General features: G+C 45.7%; 1 protein-coding gene and 1 pseudogene across 1 annotated transcript; both read right to left on the bottom strand.

Moving 5' to 3' along the window:
• Window positions 1-2,010: 2,010 nt before the first annotated feature.
• Window positions 2,011-6,188, bottom strand: LOC123103919 (uncharacterized; annotated as a pseudogene).
• A 4,346-nt stretch (window positions 6,189-10,534) lies between these two features.
• Window positions 10,535-11,204, bottom strand: LOC123107130 (uncharacterized). The gene has a single exon (XM_044529138.1). The coding sequence runs from the start codon at window positions 11,059-11,061 to the stop codon at window positions 10,786-10,788; it is 276 nt and encodes a 91-aa protein (XP_044385073.1). The 5' UTR covers window positions 11,062-11,204; the 3' UTR covers window positions 10,535-10,785.
• Window positions 11,205-24,149: the final 12,945 nt, after the last annotated feature.

Consider the following 24,149-nt stretch of genomic DNA (forward strand, 5'->3'; position numbering starts at 1 on the left):
ACCCTCGTTTTCCTCCACAGGACCACCGCCTGCGACGTCGAGCGGCAGCGCCGCCTCGCCGACCGCTCCCGTGCCGTCCTCCTACTGCCCCGAGCGCTCAGCGGCATGTCGGGAATTCCGGCTCCTTTGCGAGCAGCGCCGGTCCTCGCCCGCCGTCTCTCCCCTGTCGTCCCCGTACTCCACCGCCTGCTCCTCCCCTCTGCTGGCGTCGCCGCCTCCCCCGCCCCCGCCGCCGTTCCACCACGGCGACGGCGATCTACTATCCGAGTCGTTTCCTTTGACCCTGCGCTCCTCCACCGCCGAGGAGGCCACGTCACCGCCTCATGATCTGCTTCCTCCTCCGCCTCCGCCTTGGCTGCCGCTGGCGTCCGCTGGTACATGGGATGAATTCCTATTCAACCACTCCGACTCCGATGATGACAGCCCGCCACAGCCTCCTCCGCCGCCGCCGCATGTCTCTACCTACCATGCCATGCTCGACGTGCCGCTCCAAGTCCAACGCGGCGGGCCACAAGCGGCGGCGGCGTCTATGGCCGCCAACGACAGCGTGTTCGAGTTCGACACGCCTCTCCAACGCGGCGGGTCACAGGCGGCGCCGCCGGAGTCCATCGCCGCCCTGCCCACCGTCGCCGTCACGGAGGCCGGGCTGGACTGCGTCGTCTGCACCGACCCCCTCCCGCCGTCGGCGCCCGCGCTCCGGCTCCCCTGCGGCCACCTGTACCACTCCCACTGCATCGTGAGGTGGCTGTCCGAGCAGAACTCCTGCCCAATCTGCCGAGGCAGCATCCCGACGATCGTCTCCGCCACAAGCGACATCGCGTCGTCGTCGTCGTCGTCATCGTCGCAGCCCCCCGGCGGGAGGCGAAGGCGATCTCTGCCGGTGCCGGGGGGGCGCCGGATCAGAAGGATCTGCAGCCGGCTGCTTCGAAACATGGAAATCGGCCGCGATCGTCAGACGAGCAGCAGCCGCGATCGCCAGACAAACAGCAGCGGCGGCGATGTGCGTGTGTGATGGCCGGCATCGTCCTGCTGCACTCGTACGATCGTCGGTGCCCAGCCATGTAATATTATAATTACAGAACATTATTATCGAGTGTTGATAAGTAAGTACGTTGCCTGTAGTTACAAACTTACAATGGGAGTTTCACACAATCCAAAGTTGTATTACGAAATCATTACATCTGCTGGGAGCCAAATGACTGGAAGAGGTGAGTGACAGGCCACCGAAAGATTTGAAGGAGTTGCTTGCTTACAGATGGTTGTTTTTCTAATTCAGCAACAACCAGAATTTTGTATTTAGTCTTTCATGTGATATATAATTGGAGGGTCAAAGTAATGGCACATATTTATGAACTCTATGTGTGTAGACAATTCGCAGGTCCCGGAGCTAGTACAGTCCAGCTCAAATTATCTTTGGGCAACGGAAACCGAGTCCAGAACCTTCTTGAAACCTAGGAGCCGATATACAAGATAAACCAATCAAGAAAGGGTAGCAAAAGCAGCACACATTGATCGACGACCGCTCAGAAAGTGTATAAGGTCTAGGCTGCAACTTCCATCTAATTATAGGTCTTAATACGCATCAGAAGTTCAGAACAGCAACAATAGAGAACTGAAAATGTTTGCCAAAAAAGTACCCCCTCCCTTGTATAATATAAGAGCATTTTTTACACTAATGTGAAGTTAAAAACGCTTTTATATTATGTTATGGGACGGAGGGAATAGACAGGACGAGGATCGCAAGAAAGCAAATGAGTAGCTAATCTTCAACGAGTGGGCACGTCCTAACCCAGGGGCATCTGCACCCACTTTTCAAAAAATGCATTTTAAGCATGTTTTAAAATCTCAAAAAAATCAAAAGAAAATTCCATGCATACATGTCGCAAATGTATGTGCGCGGCACAAAGTTTTGTGAAAAATTGTCCTTTTGTTTTGTCTCCGTAAAAAAGAAAAATTTCAGTGCTTCTAAATAGCATTCTATGACACAATTTTTTGTCTTTTTTGCACACGCCACAAAAAAAGTTATTTTTCCGCAAAACTTTATGCACGCACATAGAACATGAAGACATACAAGTGCAACATTTTTCAGATTTTTTTAGCATTTAGAGATGTGTTTTTCAAAGTGGGTTCATATGTACCCGGGTTCATCCATACACTTCCCATCTTGAACCGCCAAGTAGCAAGATCACCACAGGCCTCGCCCAGGATGGGCACCACCACCAGTATGCATGTTCGATTTCACCCTAGTAATTCCCTCGCCACATTAAGCATTGGTACAGTAAAATTCCTTGATGGCCCTTTGAGATCTGAAATGTTTGACAAAACGCAACCTTACCCGGCTTTGAAGCGAAGCAGCCCATGAACAAACATGAATGTTACTGACAAATTATGACTTGCCCATGAACAAATATGAATGCATGTTTGTTGTAGAGAAGGAATGAACTCACAGCGCACCCTACATGTCAGGCCCAACCATATGGAATGCAGAAACCAACACAATAATCAGTTGATGAACAAGTGATTCAGAAGGCTGACTACGCATCATGACCTGTTTCATGTGAAAACCTGGCAAAAGGTAATTGAGAATTATAGTAGGCAAAAACAGCATGACCCGTTTCTCAAAAGGAAAAGGAAAAAAACAGCGTGCCACTAGCACATGCCCATTTCACACCATCCAAAAACTGAAGTGCCGACACACTGAAACAAAAGCTCATGACAAAGAGGTTGGGTCGCCAGCTATGCATCATAAGTATTAATTTTGCTCGCAAGAGCTCTTATCATCCTGAATGCAAAGTAAAACACCCTATGTGACTTTTGCTTCATCGTCATTAATCAAATTTGTAGGATGGCGACGCTGAGGCATGAACAGAGGAAGTTTCTTTCGTGCCCACGGGAGCAGCATCCGCAACACTCTCTCCAGTAACCATGGTTTGTGAATCCTCCTAAGACATAAAAGGATAGTTCAGTGTAAGTACAGGATTAATGTACTTTTATAGACAACTCGCACAAGGCTACAGATTCCAAAGATAGTCGATGAAATAAGATTTGTTACACCAATGCCATCTTCTCATAGTGTACAGCTTGGGCCCACCCACAAATTCAAGGAGAATCACACTGCACTGTGAGGCAGCAATCAAGCTCGGAGTACATGATGCACTTGCTTCAGGCATCATATACCAGCTTCTTTCTTAAGAATGATAATAAATGTTTATTAGTCAGACATCATATACCAGCTAAGGAAATACTTGCCACTGAAGATTGACTGCATCTAGAAAACTTAGTCACATGAGGACACTAGAATGGCTGATCTAGTGAAAAAGCGAGACCAGTTGACCAGCATCACAGCACTAATCTCGTATGAGTATCATGAAAAATAGCATCTGGTTTTCTTACTAATTTTCATGTATCTCCACATCAATAGGTTGATAGCCCCCATAAAACTCAAGGCTGTGATCTCAACCCTTAATTTAGCTGCAACAGTTGGCTAAGTTGACTTAGGGAGATGAAAATGCACCAATCTAGGACCTTTTGCTCGCATGCTTAATGTTTCTATTAGTATTCCCTCCGTAAAGAAATATAGTAGTGATCTAAACGCTCTTATATTTCTTTACAGAGGGAGTACTAAGTAAATCTTACTAGTTTCTGAGGTATGCAAGCAGACACGGCGAAGCAAAACTATGCAAAACTTATTTCCCTGTGTAATATAACCCATACAGTTGCTGCTAAACTAAAAAAACTCAGCAACTTCAGTGCCATGGTGATCCTTTTCAAAAGAAAAACTATGCAAAAGGAAATTAAGTACCGTAATGGAAAAACAAGGTTAGGAACAAACGATAAAATGACTGGCTCAATAAAAATATAAATAGAGTGGACCCAGGATGGATGACTATTCAAGCTAAGAATAAAAGAGGGTCTGGAACTCAATCCACAACAAACAGCCAAAGATAGCATAAATTTCATGGCTTAGCCTCTTGTCAAGTAGACATACTGCTAGTTTCATTGGATTACATTCATTAGACGTAGCTTATGGCTCCACTGTTTCCTTGATATATAAGTATATGAAACTAACACATGACCTTTTCACAGCACCAAAAACTGAAGTACCAACTGATAGGAACTAGGGTTTTGCCCTGCCTAGGGCGTAGGTTGTAGGGAAAAGAGGGAGGTGGGCGAGGGCTGGAGCGCGGCGGCCGGCGGCGAGGCGCCATCCTTGCGGTTCGGCGGCGGCGGCACAAGCAGGAGGCGGCTAGGGTTTTAGGGTTCCGGCTCCTCTGGGAGCCGGGCAACAGAATAGTCTTATTGCTTAAATCTGAAAATAGTCTTACAACTTGTATATATAACCACGATCTGAAAATAAAACTAAGATAACTTGTGGCCTAAGCCTGCCCGGTGGGCCTCCTACGGCTGTAGGCCCGGCCGGTCATAACACCAACACATTTGTAAGAAAGCTCATCTCGTGAGAAGAAGTACAGTATGATCAGTCCAAAGAGATTAGTTTTCAACTGGCAAAGAATTGGCCATAGGAAAGATCTCGACAACTTCCCTAATGCATTTCCCATCAACTCTCTTTCCACTTTTTCCCTAAAACTATCGAAGTCAGCACTTATCTTATCAGATTGTACAATCACACACGGTTGTCAGTTATGCAGCATATGTAGTGACTTTGATTACCAGGGAGTTGCCAAATCAGACATGATAGTGTGCTACTGTATCAAGACTTGCAATCAAACATTTTTTTAAATAAAAAACAGTTGACTCAAAAGCGCAGATTATCACAACTACAATAATCCAATACCCTCAAGTAATTTAAATAAAATAATCTAAAGACCAAACTTCTACAGACTTTACCAGGATCTTCAGGATAGGCTCACCTTGTGGCACACCAAAGAAGGAGGCCACGCCATGATGTAGGGATGTGCAGGGCTTACATATGTACTATCACCAAAGAGCTTGTTTAGCTTTGCTGTTTCCAGGCAGAGGGATAGCAGAGATTCAGTATGCTCGTCAGTATGCTCGTCATACTTAGTTGACAAATAAACAAAGCCATCGATAACCGCCTCGATGTGCACTGTGGGATCATCCTTAGTGGCATCAACAAATGTAGTGAGCAGAAAAGTATCTCCCAGAACCCATTTCTCAACACCATCATCATCAGCTGTCCAAAATCAAACATGAAGCGTTCCTCTCTCTGCATCAGAGAGATCTATGGCAACCATACATAGCATCCCATCCTTGGTCTGACCAAGTCTGAATCGCGTAGAGCTAATCTGTCCCAAGAATGGCGGCAAATCCAATCTAGAGAATTGCACTGTCACAGTGTTGAGAACAAGTACATAGGGTCGACTCGTGTGTTTCCAATAAACGAATCCATTCAGCTGCGTGCCAGGGTAAAACTTGATAAAGTCGTGTGGCGGCGGTGGCGGCGGCGGCGGCGGCGAGGTCTCCACCCATGGGGAAACCTGCCACTCCCTTGTCGCCGTTGAGAAGACGGCTACGCAAGCCGGCGCCCGCAGGCGCGTGCTCTGGTGCTGGACACAGACCACACGGAACACCCGCTGGTCCTCTTCGGAGAAGACAATGTGGGCCTCAAGAGAGTCGGAGAATAGGATCTCCTCCGGCGGCCGGGGTAAGAGATGCAGCGCCTGCGTGACAGGGTTGTAGGCAGCGATCTGGTGGGTGGCATCTTTGACGAGGACGACGTAGCCGCCGTGGAAGCTTTGTAGCTTCCACCTGAGGGTGGAGTCGCCGCTGTCTTCCGGGAGACGGGTAAGGAAGAAATCGGAACCGCGGACGGCGGCGGCGAGGTCCGGGTCGGAGCGGCTGCGGAGGGGGACGAAGGGAGGTACGGGGGCGCGGCGGGGTTCTCCGAAGAATCCAAGGAGCTGCGGCGGGTGGAGCGCCCGGAAGCGGCGGCGGAAGGCAGGGGACGAGCGGACGGCGTTGAGGAAGGTGCGGCAGGCGAGGGCGGCCCGGACGAGGCTCGGTAGGGAGGGAAGGAGGAGGAAGATCTCGCAGAGGAGGTCGTCGCTGATAGCGGCAATGGTGGTGGGTGTCGCCGGTGGGCCTTTCGCCGGCGGCGGTAGCCCTAGCTCGGAGGCCATGGCGCCTGGAGAAGAGAGGCGAGCCGCACGGGCAGGGCAGGGCCGGGCGGAAAATCCTATCTGCCGCTCGCTGCGGCAAACTGTCGACCAAACACACACTTCGAGCGAGCAGAGCGGTCTGGGATGGGCCGGCCTATTTTAAGCGTAGCGTAGCACCTGTTTCAACCGGTTTTGGGAACCTTCTAGAAGGCCCTGAACCGGTTTTCCTTTATAGTTTTTTCTGGTTTTTTTATTTTTCGTTTTTTATTTTCTGTTTCCTTTTTTGTTTCCTTTTTCAATTTTGAACCTGAACATTTTTTAACATAAAAAACACTAAAAATAGAATTAAGAAAAGTAAGATACAAACAAAAATGTGAAACCATCCTTTTTTAATTGCCCTGAACATTTTCTGTATTTTTGTAGATTTGTTTTGAAAACGAGAAGATCTTTTAAATTCTGAACAAACTTTGATACCTCGATCATTATTTGAACCACCCCTGAACTTTTTATGAATTTTTTAACAAATTTTCCATGGCGTTATAAGACCAATTCAGGGAACCATGCTAAGTTATTTGGATGACCAATTCGAGACAACTGTCAATTGTCATTTGCCCTAATTTTCCGACAACTGTCAATTGCCCTAATTTTTTTGGCCTTGTACGGCCAATTCGAGACACCATTCCATGTTGCTTGTGCCTTCAACAAATTTTGCATTTTCTGGAGTTTTCTCGGTCAGAAAAAAGCACTATAATAGCCGGACATGTCGCAACATATGTACAGTGTCGAAAGTCGTTCAAACCTGACATGGATGCCTATCATGGGCATGCTCATCTGGTTGCAAAAGTTTGGGTCATTTTAAAGATGTCCAGAAATAGACCATGTTCAATAAAGAGTGTTCGAGTATTAGGCCAAAAGGCTCCGTTTGAGATCATATTGTTTCTCCACATCCATCTACTGACCTCAATTTTTTATTGGCTTGCACGAACAATTCAAGGCACCATACCAAGTTATTTTGTTTTTGACAAATTTTGTATTTTCTAAAGTTTTCTTAGTCATAAAAACCGATAAATGGTCAGACGTGTCGCAACTTGCACTCGGTGTAGGAAATCGTTTAAACCTGTATACCTACAATAGGCATGCTCACCCGCTTGCAAAAATTAGGATCATTTTAAGAATGTCCAAAAATAAACCACGTCTATCGAGGGTGTCTGAGTAGGCCAGAAGGCTCCGTCTCAGAGAATGTTGTTTTTCGTCATCCTTCAGATAGCCGCAATTTTTTCATGGCTTTATATGACCAATTCAAGGCTCCATGCCAAGTTGTTTGGGATTTTGACAAGTTTTGCATTTTCTAAGGTTTCTTGGTGAAAAAAGGTTGATAAATGTCCCAACATATTGCAACATGCATACGGTGTCGTAAGTCATTAACTAGGTAAGGATACCCAACACGGGCATACCCACATGCTTGCAAAAGTTGTGGTCGGTACTGAGATTTAAAAAAAAATCATGTTCAACTGAGAGTGTTTGGGTAGACGAAAAGGTTCTGTTTGGGAGCACCTCATTTCTCGACATCCCTTAAATGTCCCCATTTTTTCATCGCCTTGTATCACCAATTTAAGGCACCACCTACTTGTAAACATTGAATTGGTCATAGAAGGCCATGAAAAATGTGTCCACAAATTCTCAAAATGTTCGAGGAGTTTCAAATAATATTCATGCTTTGAAAATTTGTTCATCATTTATAAAATGATCTTGTTTTTGAAAAAATGACACAAATACAAAAAATGTTCTAGAAAATTAAAAATATTGGTTTCAATTTTTTCGTATTTTTTTTGAAATTCCAAATTTGTTAGTGTTTTTCAAAAGGGGCATGCTACGCGCCAGCCCACTGATCTTTTTAGAAGATCGATCGGGTTGTGCACCATCCGATTGTGTGAGCCATTTGATTGTTCCTCTTCTCTATTTCCCTGCAGCAAAACACTTGTTGCAAACCTCTGTTGTAACAGGACCTTTGTTGCAAAAGCATCTTCGGCATGTTCTCTTTATTCCTGCAACAATACCCTTGTTGCAAAACCTCTGTTGCAACAAGACATTTGTTGCAAAAAAGCATCTCCGATCTCTTATGTGTATTCCCGCAACAAGATCCTTGTTGCAAAGTTTGCAATGACATTTTTCGGCATCTTCTCTGTATCCCCGCAACAAGACCATCGTTGCGAAAAAATTGCAACAAAGATCATGTTGCAGAAAACATGAAGAGAGAGATAGAAAGGAGAAGCTAGGGTGAGAGGCGTGGGGCGTGCTTGCAGCGCAACAACAAGGGTGCCGGGGTGCTTGCAACAACGAGATGGTCCTGGCTAAGGCAACGGACATCAGCGATGGTGGCGACGTGCTTCACCGATGGTTCAACGAAGGAGAGAGAGAGAGAGAGAGAGAGAGAGAGAGAGAGAGAGAGAGAGAGACGGGGAGGGAGGGAGAGAGAGAGAGGAATTGAAAGAGCGTTCAGGAGAAGACACGACGGTTCTTGTTCTAGTAGATAAGATCAATGACGTGTAAGTCTGGGGCCAAGAAGGCACGTGGCGTGCGGAGCGCGCGGACGCGTATGTTAAATCCGTCGACTGATATGAAGAATTTTCCTTTTAAAAAATATTCGCGTTCAAATTTTTGTTCGCTCTTTTTAGAAATTGTTCATGTTTTGAAATTCTGAGCAATTTTGAAAGACACCAACATTTTTTTGAAAGTTCTATATATTTTTCTGAAAAAGCGAATATTTGCATATCTTTTTAAAAATTGAACAACATTTTTAAAACGCGGCATTTTCTGGAAAAGAAAAAAGAAATTGGAAATAAAAAACAAAAATATGAAAAGAAACAGAAAACAAACAGAAAAAATAGGGAGGTACAATTTTCTGAAGGTCCATATTGCTCTTTATACGCCTAGTGAGGGGGTGTATTGAAGCGGAACTCTTGTAATACGGGGACGGTCTTCTATGCGCAGAAAATTGACTCTGATCTTCATCTTCTATCTGCAAGATGCTGCCTCAGAAGTTATGAGCTTAGGAGAATCCGAGAATGTACGTTCTGTAACCGAGGAATTAGCAAAAGGGATTATCTATCATATGTACGAGTTCTAAACTATGTATGAAGATAACCAAAACGGGTTGCACAGGCTTGTTTGTTGCTCTGCTCTACAAGAAAAATTGGAACATGGAAGAGGAAGCTCTTATATTTTGATGTGGAGGGAGTACTAAATCTATCTGTTGGTTCGTACAATCTTCAAACGAGACATAGCTCTAAAATTGACCTAAGGCGTCTTATATTTCTTTATAGAGATAGTACAAAAGATATTTCAAGTCGACTATAAGTTCTGTTCTGAATTTTGTGGCAGCAAAAATATGAGTCATTCACGTGTTGTAGTCATGGTTTTCAGTTTCAGTTTCAGAAATATTTCACCAACAACCGAAATCACCAAAATCCAGTGAATTTCAATGTTTGCATTTTGGCACAAGCTGAAATATGATATTTCAAGTTGACAATAAGTTTTGTTCTGAATTTTGTGGCTACAAAAAAATGAGTCATCCACATATTGCAGTCATGGTTTTTAGTTTTAGTTTCAGAAATATTCACCAACAACCGAAATCATCAAAATTCAGTGAGTTTCAATGTTTGCATTTTGGCACAAGGGCTGAAATATTCACTTGAATTCAACCAAGTATTTGGATTTTTTTTGAAAATATTTTGAACATGTTTGAATTTCTATGCAGTAATGAAACTGCCGAAATCTTTTGGCTGAAACATAAATAATTGTGTGTACAGAAATTCAGTGAATTTCATTAAAATCTAACTGAAAGCATACTCTCTGCATTTTAAGCCGTTCAGTGGCACCAGGAGTGTGATTTTTCCTTCTTATATCTTTATTACAAAGTTTTAACTTTTACTCCTAGAAGAAGAAAGGAAGAAGTTTCTTGTATAGAAAAAGCGTATCCAAGGACATCCTGAGCATTAAAATGCATAAAAATAGGAAAACAAACCATTTGAAGAGGTTCACGATATGAACAACTGTTTCATTGGTCAGAAGTTTCTCCTCAAAACACAAGCACATATGATTGAACGGCAGCCATGTCAGAGTTGTGTCAAATATTATGTACAAGTTATGTTACAGTTGAACTCTGAGTAGTATTGTGTTAGATAGGATATAGAGTCGTGTCCTAATAGGACACTTGTATCCTAGGCGTCTCATATATAGTAAGGGTAGACACACGATGTAACCTATGCCAATATAATAGCACAGGAACGCAGGGAAAACCGGCGGCATGTGCCCACGTACAGGGTGGCCGGGTGCGTATTGTAGCCGTGTCATGGGGAGGAGCGCCCACAGTCAGACCCCGAGGATGTAGCCATATCGGTGAACCTTGTTAACAAATCTTGGTATCGTGCTCGTGTGATTGGTTGGTCCTCGAATATCAACGGTATATCTCGAATTTATTCTAACAAGCCAAAACATAATCTCGTATGGCCACTTAATTGTACAAACCCAAACGGCGTGTAGCTCAGTTTACATATCCAATCCCAAAGAACAAACCAATAACCAATCAACGAAAGAATGGCGTGAATAGCTCCTACAGGCTACAGCACGCACCGGGTACTAGCTCGCAAACGATCGCTTGCTAGCTCGGTCCGTGTCCCTGCCGCCAATCGCGCTTGGTTAACAACTAATCCTTCTTCTGGTGGGCGAGGGGCACCGGCGACGACGGCTCCACGGAGACGGCGCGGGGCGAGGGCTCGCCGCCGAGCGGCAGCGGCAGGTCGGACAGCAGCGCGACCATGCGGCGGGCGCTGAGGGAGCGCGCCGGGGGGAGGCCGAGGGTCTTGGTGGTGGAGAAGACAGAGGAGGACTGGGCGAGGATGAGGTACACCAGCGCCTGCACCAGCACGAACAGCCCCACCTTCAGCAGCGCCCCGTGCTGGCTCACCATCTCCAACTCCATGCCAACAAACTAATTAACCCCCCGAGCTCTTGATCACAGCGAATTCAGCGAGTTCACCAAATCCTTCCTTGAGAGCCCGAGACTGAGAATCTCTCGAGAGTGTGTGTTCTTGCTTGATTGATGTGTTTGTGAGGACTGGAGGTGCGGGGCGCGCGCTTATATAAGGGCGAGACGCCGGTTTGACCGCTGCCGGCCGGGGCAGGGACGTAGGGAGGGTGCAACGCAAAGATGCTTCGCCGGCCAGTCGTTCGGGGTGGTTCGGCGAAAGGCGGACGCTGGCTGCTCGACCTGCTCCGTGCTGGACCGCTCACCGCTCACGTGTGCAGGGATTATAATATTGCTTGGGTTGCTCTCACCTCACGGATGGCTGCGCGGAGCCTACGTTAAAGTCGTAAACTATCACCGGGCGTCGCCGCCGGCCAAACCCAACAGTTGGAACCGGTCCTGCTCAAGTCTCGAATCTCAAGTGGTAGAGTAGCGCATGTGCATAATTTCAAGAAAGGATTTCGCAGCTCCTAGGATGCAAGATTACGGGGTATGGGAAGGCTGATTAGCCCAGCTGCCCTTTTACCCAAGGTCTTTGAACAGAAGCACGAAGCTAATCGCCTAAGCAAAAGAGCTTTCCGACTCGCCGTCGAGTCAGCTCGGTCTTATCCAAAAGCTGACAAAGCAGTGGCAAAGCTAGTCAGGGCTCCCTTGGTTTACAGAGTTCAAAAACGTGGCAACAGAAAAAACAGATGGGTAGAACAGGAATGCATGTGGAAAATAAAGAATTGGTGAGCATAAGAGTGTACTACGGGCCGTTTCTTTGGGGAACATCGTTTGTGGAGCAGCGCTGAAAGACAGAGACAGAAGGTGGGGCAGCTTCGTCTTGCACGGAGCTTCGGTGGAGCTGTCAAGTCATGTCTGTCCGACAGTTACTACGTTGAGTCATGCCTGGTTGGCAGGTGCTATACTTCTAAAGTGAATGCATGTGGTGTGCGCTTTAGGTAGGTTGCACCGGCTGTTGGTCCCGATACGTTATGTGGATGGATCGACGACGACATCGGTTTTAGATATGAAGAGTGAGAGCACTCCACATTATCGAGTTTGTAGGTGTGAATGATGGATTTTGTGGATTGATATATGTTCTTGTCAGACATTTGTGAAATAATTAATAAAGATGTCTGCATGCATTGATTGATGTAGAGGTCAGGGGTTTAATCTCTTTTTTGAAAAAAATAAGAGTGTTGTCAACTTTGATGTTTGGTTCATGTGAATTATGAAAACATAGAAATCCTAATAAACATGATGAAATCAAAGTCAAACACACATGAAAATATATAGCTGAATTGTGATTATGCTACTAAAATTGTACTCTTGTTATTCGTGCATAGGAATTTGAAAACAAAAGGTTTCAGTTGGATGTTAGAATTCCTGCATTTCCCCGTTGAATCTGAGTCAAAGGAAAATTCCCTTAATTCTTTTTTGTCTCATTTCTTTAAACCAAAGGCAAGAATAGTAGCATCCCATGAAAATTTCATATTCCTACATTAATCCCTGACACCTAACAAAGCAGCATGACAAATCTTAGAACTGCCCCACGTCACTTCTCTGAGGCGACTCGGGAGGAACCCTAGTCAACATCGTTAGGCCACGCCCCACCATCCCTTCTTCCCTTTGCTGTCACCGGAGGTGGCCGCCGAGCTAAGCTAGGGTGGTGGATGGCGGGGGTGCAGCAGTCTTCTCCTCGTCAAGTGGCAAGAGGTTGAGGTGGGGGAGGTTGGATACCCTTCCGGCTTCCTGGCTCAGTGGCTCTAGGAGAGGCGCTTGTAGGCTTCTAGGGCTCGTTCCGGTGGCTATTCTCCGGAATGGTAGACCCTAGTAGTGTCGTTCACGAGCGGCAGCCACATCTGCTTCGTCCACGGGCTCTGAGTCTACGATTGTACATTCATCTCCGGCGAGTCAGGGCAGATGCAACCCCTTTTCCTACTCCGTGGAGCTCGTCATCGTGTTGGCTGGCGGCGTGCTGGCCTCTTGTGTGATGGAAATATGACCTAGATGTTAGGGAACGCAGTATTTCAAAAAAATCCTATGATCACGCAAGATCTATCTAGAAGATGCATAGCAACGAGAGGGGAGAGTGTGTCCACGTACCCTCGTAGACCGAAAGCGGAAGCGTTTAGTAACACGCTTGATGTAGTCGAACGTCTTCGCGATCCAACCGATCCAAGCACCGAACGTACGACACCTCCGCGTTCGGCACACGTTCAGCTGATGACGTCCCTCGATCTCTTGATCTAGTTGAGGACGAGGGAGAGTCCGTCAGCACGACGGCGTGATGATGATGATAATGAAGTTACCGACGCAGGGCTTCGCCTAAGCATTACGACGATATGACCGAGGTGTGTAACTGTGGAGGGGGGCACCGCACACGGCTAAGAGAAGACTTGGTGTGTCATTGGGATGCCCCCTCTCACATATATAAAGGGGGGAGGAGAGGTGGCCGGCCCTAGGGGGGCGCACGATGGGGGGAGTCCTACTTGGACTCTCGGTCCAAGTAGGATTCGGTCCCCCCCCCTTTCCTATTCCAAGTAGGAGAAGAAGGGAAGGAGGAAGAGGAGAGAAGGAAGGAGGGGGCGCGCGCCACCTCCTAGCCGGCCCTCTCTCTTCTCCATTAAGGCCCATGGTGGCCCATTAACCTCCTGTGGGGGGGGGGGGTTCCGGTAACCCCTGGTACTCTGAAACGACCCGAACCATTCTGGTGTCCGAATGTAACCTTTCAATATATGAATATTTATGTCTCGACTTTCGAGACTCCTCGTCATGTCCGTGATCTCATCCGGGACTCCGAACGAACTTCGGTTCATCAAAACACGAAACTCATAATACAAATCATCATCAAACGTTAAGCGTGTGGACCCTACGGGTTCGAGAACTATGTAGACATGACCGAGACACATCTCCGGTCAATAACCAATAGCAGAACCTGGATGCTCATATTGGCTCCTACATATTCTACGAAGATCTTTATCGGTCAAACCGCACAACAACATACGTTGTTCCCTTTGTCATCGGTATGTTACTTGCCCGAGATTCGATCGTCGGTATCATCATACCTAGTTCAATCTCGTCACCGGCAAGTCTCTTTACTCGTTCCGTAATGCATCATCCTGTGGCTAACTCATTAGACACATTGCTTGCAAGGCTCATAGTGATGTGCATTACCAAGAGGGCCTAGAGATACCTCCCCAATACACGGAGCAACAAATCCTAATATCGATCTATGCCAACTCAACAAACACCATCGGAGACACCTGTAGAGCACCTTTGTAATCACCCAGTTACGTTGTGACGTTTGATAGCACACAAGGTGTTCCTCCGCTATTCGGGAGTTGCATAATCTCATAGTCTGAGGAACATGTATAAGTCATGAAGAAAGCAATAGCAGAAAAGCTAAGCGATCATTATGCTAAGCTAACGGATGGGTCTTGTCCATCACATCATTCTCTAATAATGTGATCCCGTTCATCAAATGACAACACATGTCTATGGCTAGGAAACTTAACCATCTTTGATTAATGAGCTAGTCAAGTAGAGGCATACTAGGGACACTTTGTTTGTCTATGTATCCACACATGTACTAAGTTTCTAGTTAATACAATTCTAGCATGAATAATAAACATTTATCATGATATAAGGAAATATAAATAACAACTTTATTATTGCCTCTAGGGCATATTTCTTTCAGTCTCCTTCTTGCACTAGAGTCAATAATCTAGATTATATAGTAATGATTCTAACACCCATGGAGTCTTGGTGTTGACCATGTTTTGCTCGTGAGAGAGGTTTAGTCAACGGGTATGCAACATTCAGACCCGTATGTATCTTGCAAATCTCTATGTCTCCCTCCTTGACTTGATCGCGGATGGAGTTGAAGTGTCTCTTGATGTGCTTGGTTCTCTTGTGAAATTTGGATTCCTTTGCCAAGGCACTTGCACTAGTATTGTCACAAAAGATTTTCATTTGACCCGATGCACTAGTTATTACACCTAGATCGGATATGAACTCCTTCATCCAGACTCCTTCATTTGCTTCTTCCGAAGAAGCCATGTACTCCGCTTCACACGTAGATCCCGCCACGACGCTCTGCTTGGAATTGCATCAATTGACAGCTCCACCAATCAATATAAATACGTATCCGGTTTGTGACTTAGAGTCATCCGGATCAGTGTCAAAGCTTGCATCGACGTAACTGTTTACGATGAGCTCGTTGTCACTTCCATAAACGAGAAACATATCCTTAGTCCTTTTCAGGTATTTCAGGATGTTCTTGACCGCCGTCGAGTGATCCACTCCTGGATTACTTTGGTACCTCCCTGCTAAACTAATAGCAAGGCACACATCAGGTCTGGTACACAGCATTGCATACATGATAGAACCTATGGCTGAGGCATAGGGAATTACTTTCATTTTCTCTCTATCTTCTGCAGTGGTCGGGCATTGAGTCTGACTCAAATTCACACCTTGCAACAAAGGCAAGAACCCTTTCTTTGACTGATCCATTTTAAACTTCTTCAAAACTTTATCAAGGTATGTGCTTTGTGAAAGTCCAATTAAGCGTCTTGATCTATCTCTATAGATCTTGATGCCCAATATATAAGCAGCTTTACCGAGGTCTTTCATTGAAAAATTCTTATTCAAGTATCCTTTTATGCTATTCAGAAATTCAGTATCATTTCCGATCAACAATGTGTCATCCACATATAATATCAGAAATGCTACAGAGCTCCCACTCACTTTCTTGTATATACATGCTTCTCCAAAAGTCTGTATAAAACCATATGCTTTGATCACACTATCAAAACATATATTCCAACTCCGAGAGGCTTGCACCAGTCCATAAATGGATCCTGGAGCTTGCACACTTTGTTAGCACCTTTCAGATCGACAAAACCTTCTGGTTGCATCATATACAACTCTTCTTTAAGATATCCATTAAGGAATGCAGTTTTGACATCCATTTGCGAAATTTCATAATCATAAAATGCGGCAATTGCTAACATGATTCAGACAGACTTAAGCATCGCTACGGGTGTGAAGGTCACATCGTAGTCAACTCCTTGAACTTGTCGAAAACCTTTCGCAACAAGTCAAGCTTTGTAGACAGTAACATTACCATCAGCGTCGGTCTTATTCTTGAAGATCCATTTATTCTCTATTGCTTGCCTATCATCGGGCAAGTCAACCAAAGTCCATACTTTGTTCTCATACATGCATCTCATCTCAGATTTCATGGCCTCAGGCCATTTTGCGGAATCTGGGCTCATCATCGCTTCCTTATAGTTCGTAGGTTCGTCATGGTCAAGTAACATGACCTCCAGAACAGGATTACCGTACCATTCTAGTGCGGATCTTACTCTGGTTGACCTATGAGGTTCGGTAGTAACTTGATCAGAAGTTTCATGATCAACATCATTAGCTTCCTCACTAATTGGTGCAGGAATCACTAGAACTAATTTCTGTGATGAACTACTTTCCAATAAGGGAGAAGGTACTATTACCCCATCAAGTTCTACTTTCCTCCCACTCACTTCTTTCGAGAGAAACTCCTTCTCTAGAAAAGATCCATTCTTAGCAACGAATATTTTGCCTTCGGATCTGTGATAGAAGGTGTACCCAATAGTCTCCTTTGGGTATCCTATGAAGACACATTTCTCTGATTTGGGTTTGAGCTTATCAGGTTGAAGCTTATTCACATAAGCATCACAACCCCAAACTTTAAGAAATGATAAGTTGGGTTTCTTGCCAAACCACAGTTCATATGGTGTCGTCTCAACGGATTTAGATGGTGCCCTATTTAACGTGAATGCATCCCTCTCTAAAGCATAACCTCAAAACGATAGCGGTAAATCAGTAAGAGACATCATAGATCGCACCAGATCTAATAAAGTGCGGTTACGATGTTCGGACACACCATTACGATGTGGTGTTCAAGGTGGCGTGCGTTGTGAAACTATTCCGCATTGTTTCAAATGAAGGCCAAACTCATAACTCAAATATTCACCTCCACGATCAGATCGTAGAAACTTTATTTTCTTGTTACGATGATTTTCCACTTCACTCTGAAATTCTTTGAACTTTTCAAATGTTTCAGACTTATGTTTCATCAAGTAGATATACCCATATCTGCTCAAATCATTTGTGAAGGTCAACGATACCCGCCGCGAGCATCAACACTCATTGGACCGCATACATCAGTATGTATTATTTCCAATAAGTCTGTTGCTCGCTCTATTGTACCGGAGAACAGAGTCTTAGTCATCTTGCCCATGAGGCATGGTTCGCAAGCATCAAGTGATTCCAAAAGCCCATCAGCATGGAGTTTCTTCATGTGCTTTACACAAATATGACCTAAACGGCATTCCCACAAATAAGTTGCGCTATCATTATTAAACTTGTATCTTTTAGCTTCAATACTATGAATATGTGTATCACTACTATCAAGATTCAATAAAAATAGACCACTCATCAAGGGTGCATGACCATAAAAGATGTTACTCATATAAATAGAACAACCATTATTCTATGATTTAAATGAATAATCGTCTCTCATCAAACAAGATCTAGATATAATGTTCATGCTTAACGCTAGCACCAAATAACAATTATTCAAGTCAAAAACTAATCCCGAAGGTAGATGTAGAGGTAGCGTGTCGACGGCGATCACATCGACTATGGAACCATTTCCCACGTGTGTCCTTAGCCAATCTTCGTTTAATCCGTAGCCCCTGTTTCGAGTTGCAAATATGAGCAACAGAACCAATATCAAATACCCAGGCGCTACTACGAGCATTAGTAAGGTACACATCAATAACATGTATATCAAATATACCTTTCACTTTGCCATCCTTCTTATCTGCCAAATACTGTTGGGGAACGTTGCAGAAAATTAAATTTTTTCCTACGGCTTCACCAAGATCCATCTATGAGTTCATCTAAGCAACGAGTCAAGGGAGAGAGTTTGCATCTACATACCACTTGTAGATCGCGTGCGGAAGCTTGCAAGGTGATGATGTAGTCGTACTCGACGTGATTCGAATCACCGATGACCAAGTGCTGAACGGACAGCACCTCCGCGTTCAACACACGTATGGGACGGGAGACGTCTCCTCCTTCTTGATCCAGCAAGGGGGAAGGAGAGGTTGAGGAAGACAGCTCCACCGGCAGCACGACGGCGTGGTGATGGTGGAGAGGCAGTACTCCGACAGGGCTTCGCCAAGCACACAACGGAGGAGGAGAGGTATTGGGGAGGGGAGGGCTGCGCCTTGGAGGGTGGTGCGGCTGCCCTTCCCTCACCCCTCTATTTATAGGGGGAAGGGAGAAGGGGGCCGGCCCCCTAGAACCCATCTAGGGGGGGGGGGTGCGGCGGCCTAGGGGAGAGGGGAGAGGGTGGCTTGCCCCCCAAGCCAAGGGGGGCGCCCCCTCTAGGGTTCCCCCTCAACCCTAGGCGCATGGGCCCAAGGGAGGGGGTGCGGCCAGCCCACCAGGGGCTGGCTCCCTGCCCCACGCAGCCCATGTGGCCCCCCGGGAGGGGTGGCCCCTCCCGGTGGACCCCCGGAACCCTTCCGGTGGCCCCGGTACAATACCGGTATGACCCCGAAACTTCCCGGTGTCCGTTTGACAACTTCCCATATATAAATCTTTACCTCCGGACCCTTCCGGATCTCCTCGTGACGTCCAGGATCCCATCCGGGACTCCGAACAACATTCGGTAGTCACATACTAGTCTTCCTAATAACCCTAGCGTCACCGAACCTTAAGTGTGTAGACCCTACGGGTTCGGGAGACATGCAGACATGACCGAGACGCTCTCAGTCAATAACCAACAGCGGGATCTGGATACCCATGATGGCTCCCACATGCTCCTCGATGTTGTCATCGGATGAACCACGATGTCGAGGATTCGATCAAACCCTGTATGCAATTCCCTTTGTCAATCGGTACGTTACTTGCCCGAGACTCGATCGTCGGTATCCCAATACCTTGTTCAGTCTCGTTACCGGCAAGTCACTTTACTCGTACCGTAATGCATGATCCCGTGTCCAACACCTTGGTCACATTGAGCTCATTATGATGATGCATTACCGAGTGGGCCCAGAGATACCTCTCCGTCATACGGAGTGACAAATCCCAGTCTCGATCCGTGTCAACCCAACAGATACTTTCGGAGATACCTGTAATGCACCTTTATAGTCACCCAGTTACGTTGTGACGTTTGATACACCCAAGGCACTCTTACGGTATCCGGGAGTTACACGATCTCATGGTCGAAGGAAGAGATACTTGACACTAGCAAAGCTCTAGCAAAACGAACTACACGATCTTTTATGCTATGCTTAGGATTGGGTCTTGTCCATCACATCATTCTCCTAATGATGTGATCCCGTTATCAACGACATCCAATGTCCATAGTCAGGAAACCATGACTATCTGTTGATCACAACGAGCTAGTCAACTAGAGGCTCACCAGGGACATAGTGTGGTCTAAGTATTCACACGTGTATTACGATTTCCGGATAATACAGTTATAGCATGAATAAAAGACATTTATCATGAACATTGAAATATAATAATACTTTTATTATTGCCTCTAGGGCATATTTCCAACAGTCTCCCACTTGCACTAGAGTCACCAATCTAGTTACATTGTGATGAATCGAACACCCATAGAGTTCTGGTGTTGATCATGTTTTGCACGCGAGAGAGGTTTAGTCAGCGGATCTGCGACATTCAGATCCGTGTGCACTTTGCAAATCTCTATGTCTCCATCTTGAACATTTTCACGGATGGAGTTGAAACGACGCTTGATGTGCCTGGTCTTCTTGTGAAACCTGGGCTCCTTGGCGAGGGCAATAGCTCCAGTGTTGTCACAGAAGAGTTTGATCGGCCCCGACGCATTGGGTATGACTCCTAGGTCGGTGATGAACTCCTTCACCCAAATCGCTTCATGCGCTGCCTCCGAGGCTGCCATGTACTCCGCTTCACATGTAGATCCCACCACGATGCTCTGCTTGCAGCTGCACCAGCTTACTGCTCCACCATTCAACATATACACGTATCCGGTTTGTGACTTAGAGTCATCCAGATCTGAGTCGAAGCTAGCATCGACGTAACCCTTTACGACGAGCTCTTCGTCTCTTCCATAAACGAGAAACATGTCCTTCGTCCTTTTCAGGTACTTCAGGATATTCTTGACCGCTGTCCAGTGTTCCTTGCCGGGATTACTTTGGTATCTTGCTACCAAACTTACGGCAAGGTTTACATCGGGTCTGGTACACAGCATGGCATACATAATAGATCCTATGGCTGAAGCATAGGTGATGACACTCATCTCTTCTTTATCTTTTGCCGTGGTCGGTGACTGAGCCGAGCTCAATCTCACACCTTGTAACATAGGCAAGAACCCCTTCTTGGACTGATCCATTTTGAACCTCTTCAAAATCTTATCAAGGTATGTGCTTTGTGAAAGACCTATGAGGCGTCTCGATCTATCTCTATAGATCTTGATGCCTAATATATAAGCAGCTTCTCCAAGGTCCTTCATTGAAAAACACTTATTCAAGTAGGCCTTAATGCTGTCCAGAAATTCTATATTATTTCCCATCAAGAGTATGTCATCTACATATAATATGAGAAATGCTACAGAGCTCCCACTCACTTTCTTGTAAACGCAGGCTTCTCCATAAGTCTGCATAAACCCAAACGCTTTGATCATCTCATCAAAGCGAATGTTCCAACTCCGAGATGCTTGCACCAGTCCATAAATGGATCGCTGGAGCTTGCATACTTTGTTAGCGTTCCGAGGATCGACAAAACCTTCCGGCTGCATCATATACAGTTCTTCCTTAAGATGCCCGTTAAGGAATGCCGTTTTGACGTCCATTTGCCATATCTCATAATCATAGTATGCGGCAATTGCTAACATGATTCGGACGGACTTCAGCTTCGCTACGGGAGAGAAAGTCTCGTCGTAGTCAATCCCTTGAACTTGTCGATAACCCTTAGCGACAAGTCGAGCCTTATAGATTGTAACATTACCATCCGCGTCCGTCTTCTTTTTAAAGATCCATTTGTTTTCTATCGCTCGCCGATCATCGGGCAAGTCTGTCAAAGTCCATACTTTGTTTTCATACATGGATTCTATCTCGGATTTCATGGCTTCAAGCCATTTGTTGGAATCCGGGCCCGCCATTGCTTCTTCATAGTTCGAAGGTTCATTGTTGTCTAACAACATGATTTCCAGGACAGGGTTGCCGTACCACTCTGGTGCGGAACGTGTCCTTGTGGACCTACGAAGTTCAGCAGTAACTTGATCCGAAGTACCTTGATCATCATCATTGTTTTCCTCTTCAGTTGGTGTGGGCATCACAGGAACGGTTTCCTGCGCTGCGCCACTTTCCCGCTCAAGAGGTAGTACTTCATCGAGTTCTACTTTCCTCCCACTTACTTCTTTCGAGAGAAACTCTTTTTCCAGAAAGCATCCGTTCTTGGCAACAAAGATCTTGCCTTCGGATCTTAAGTAGAAGGTATACCCGACAGTTTCCTTAGGGTATCCTATGAATAGGTTCGAGCTTTTCAGGTTGAAGTTTTTTGACATAAGCATCGCATCCCCAAACTTTTAGAAACGACATCTTAGGTTTCTTTCCAAACCATAATTCATACGGTGTCGTCTCAACGGATTTAGACGGTGCCCTATTTAAAGTGAATGTAGCTGTCTCTAGAGCGTATCCCCAAAATGATAGCGGTAAATCGGTAAGAGACATCATAGACCGCACCATATCCAATAGGGTGCGATTACGACGTTCGGACACACCGTTTCGCTGAGGTGTTCCAGGCGGCGTGAGCTGTGAAACGATTCCACATTTCCTTAAGTGTGTACCAAATTCGTGACTTAAGTATTCTCCTCCACGATCTGATCGTAAGAATTTTATCTTTCGGTCACGTTGATTCTCTACCTCATTCTGAAATTCCTTGAACTTTTCAAAGGTCTCAGACTTGTGTTTCATTAAGTAGACATACCCATATCTACTCAAGTCATCTGTGAGAGTGAGAACATAACGATATCCTCCGCGAGCCTCAACGCTCATTGGACCGCACACATCGGTATGTATGATTTCCAACAAGTTGGTTGCTCGCTCCATTGTTCCGGAGAACGGAGTCTTGGTCATTTTGCCCAAAAGGCATGGTTCGCACGTGTCAAACGATTCATAATCAAGAGACTCTAAAAGTCCATCGGCATGGAGCTTCTTCATGCGCTTGACACCAATGTGACCAAGGCGGCAGTGCCACAAGTATGTGGGACTATCGTTATCAACTTTAAATCTTTTGGCATCTACACTATGAACATGTGTAATATTACGCTCGAGATTCATTAAGAATAAACCATTGACCATCGGAGCATGACCATAAAACATATCTCTCATATAAATCGAACAACCATTATTCTCAGACTTAAATGAGTAGCCATCTCGTATTAAACGAGATCCAGATACAATGTTCATGCTCAAACTTGGCACTAAATAACAATTATTAAGGTTCAAAACTAATCCCGTAGGTAAATGTAGAGGCAGCGTGCCGACGGCGATCACATCGACTCTGGAACCATTCCCGACGCGCATCGTCACCTCGTCCTTCGCCAGTCTCCGTTTATTCCGCAGCTCCTGCTGTGAGTTACAAATATGAGCAACGGCACCGGTATCAAATACCCAGGAGTTACTACGAGTACTGGTAAGGTACACATCAATCACATGTATATCAAATATACCTTTGGTGTTGCCGGCCTTCTTATCCGCTAAGTATTTGGGGCAGTTCCGCTTCCAGTGACCCTTCCCCTTGCAATAAAAGCACTCAGTCTCAGGCTTGGGTCCATTCTTTGACTTCTTCCCGGTAACTGGCTTACCAGGCGCGGCAACATCTTTGCCGTCCTTCTTGAAGTTCTTCTTACCCTTGCCCTTCTTGAACTTAGTGGTCTTATTGACCATCAACACTTGATGTTCTTTCTTGATTTCAGCCTCTGCTGACTTCAGCATCGAGAACACTTCAGGAATGGTCTTTTCCATCCCCTGCATGTTGTAGTTCATCACAAAGCTCTTGTAGCTTGGTGGGAGCGACTGGAGGATTCTGTCAATGACCGCCTCATCTGGGAGGTTAATGTTCAGCTGGGTCATACGGTTGTGCAACCCAGACATCTTCAGGATGTGCTCACTGACAGAACTGTTTTCCTCCATCTTACAACTGTAGAACTTGTCGGAGACATCATATCTCTCGACCCGGGCATGAGCTTGAAAAACTAGTTTCAGCTCTTCGAACATCTCATATGCTCCGTGGTGCTCAAAACGCTTTTGGAGCCCCGGTTCTAAGCTGTAAAGCATGCCGCACTGAACGAGGGAGTAATCATCAGCACGAGACTGCCAAGCATTCATAATGTCTTGGTTCTCTGGGACGGGAGCGTCACCTAGCGGTCCTTCTAGGACATATTGTTTCCTGGCAGCTATGAGGATGATCCTCAGGTTCCGGACCCAGTCCGTATAGTTGCTGCCATCATCTTTCAGCTTGGTTTTCTCTAGGAACGCGTTGAAGTTCATGTTGACATTAGCGTTGGCCATTGATCTACAAGACATATTTGCAAAGGTTTTAGACTAAGTTCATGATAATAAAGTTCTAATCAAATTATGAACTCCCACTTAGATTAGACATCCCTCTAGTCATCTAAGTGTTACACGATCCGAGTCGACTAGCCCGTGTCCGATCATCACGTGAGACGGACTAGTCATCGTCGGTGAACATTCTCATGTTGATCGTATCTTCCATACGACTCGTGTTCGACCTTTCGGTCTCCGTGTTCCGAGGCCATGTCTGCACATGCTAGGCTCGTCAAGTTAACCCTAAGTGTTTTCGCTGTGTAAAACTGTCTTACACCCGTTGTATGTGAACGTAAGAATCCATCACACCCGATCATCACGTGGTGCTTAGAAGCGACGAACTGTAGCAACGGTGCACAGTTAGGGGAGAACACTTCTTGAAATTTTTGTAAGGGATCATCTTAT

This window comes from Triticum aestivum, chromosome 5A (genome assembly GCF_018294505.1).
Source record: "Triticum aestivum cultivar Chinese Spring chromosome 5A, IWGSC CS RefSeq v2.1, whole genome shotgun sequence".
Classification (NCBI taxonomy): domain Eukaryota; kingdom Viridiplantae; phylum Streptophyta; class Magnoliopsida; order Poales; family Poaceae; genus Triticum; species Triticum aestivum.

Coding starts and splice junctions, on each gene's coding strand:
- LOC123107130 (XM_044529138.1), bottom strand. CDS start 11,061: ATGGAGTTGGAGATGGTGAGCCAGCACGGGGCGCTGCTGAAGGTGGGG.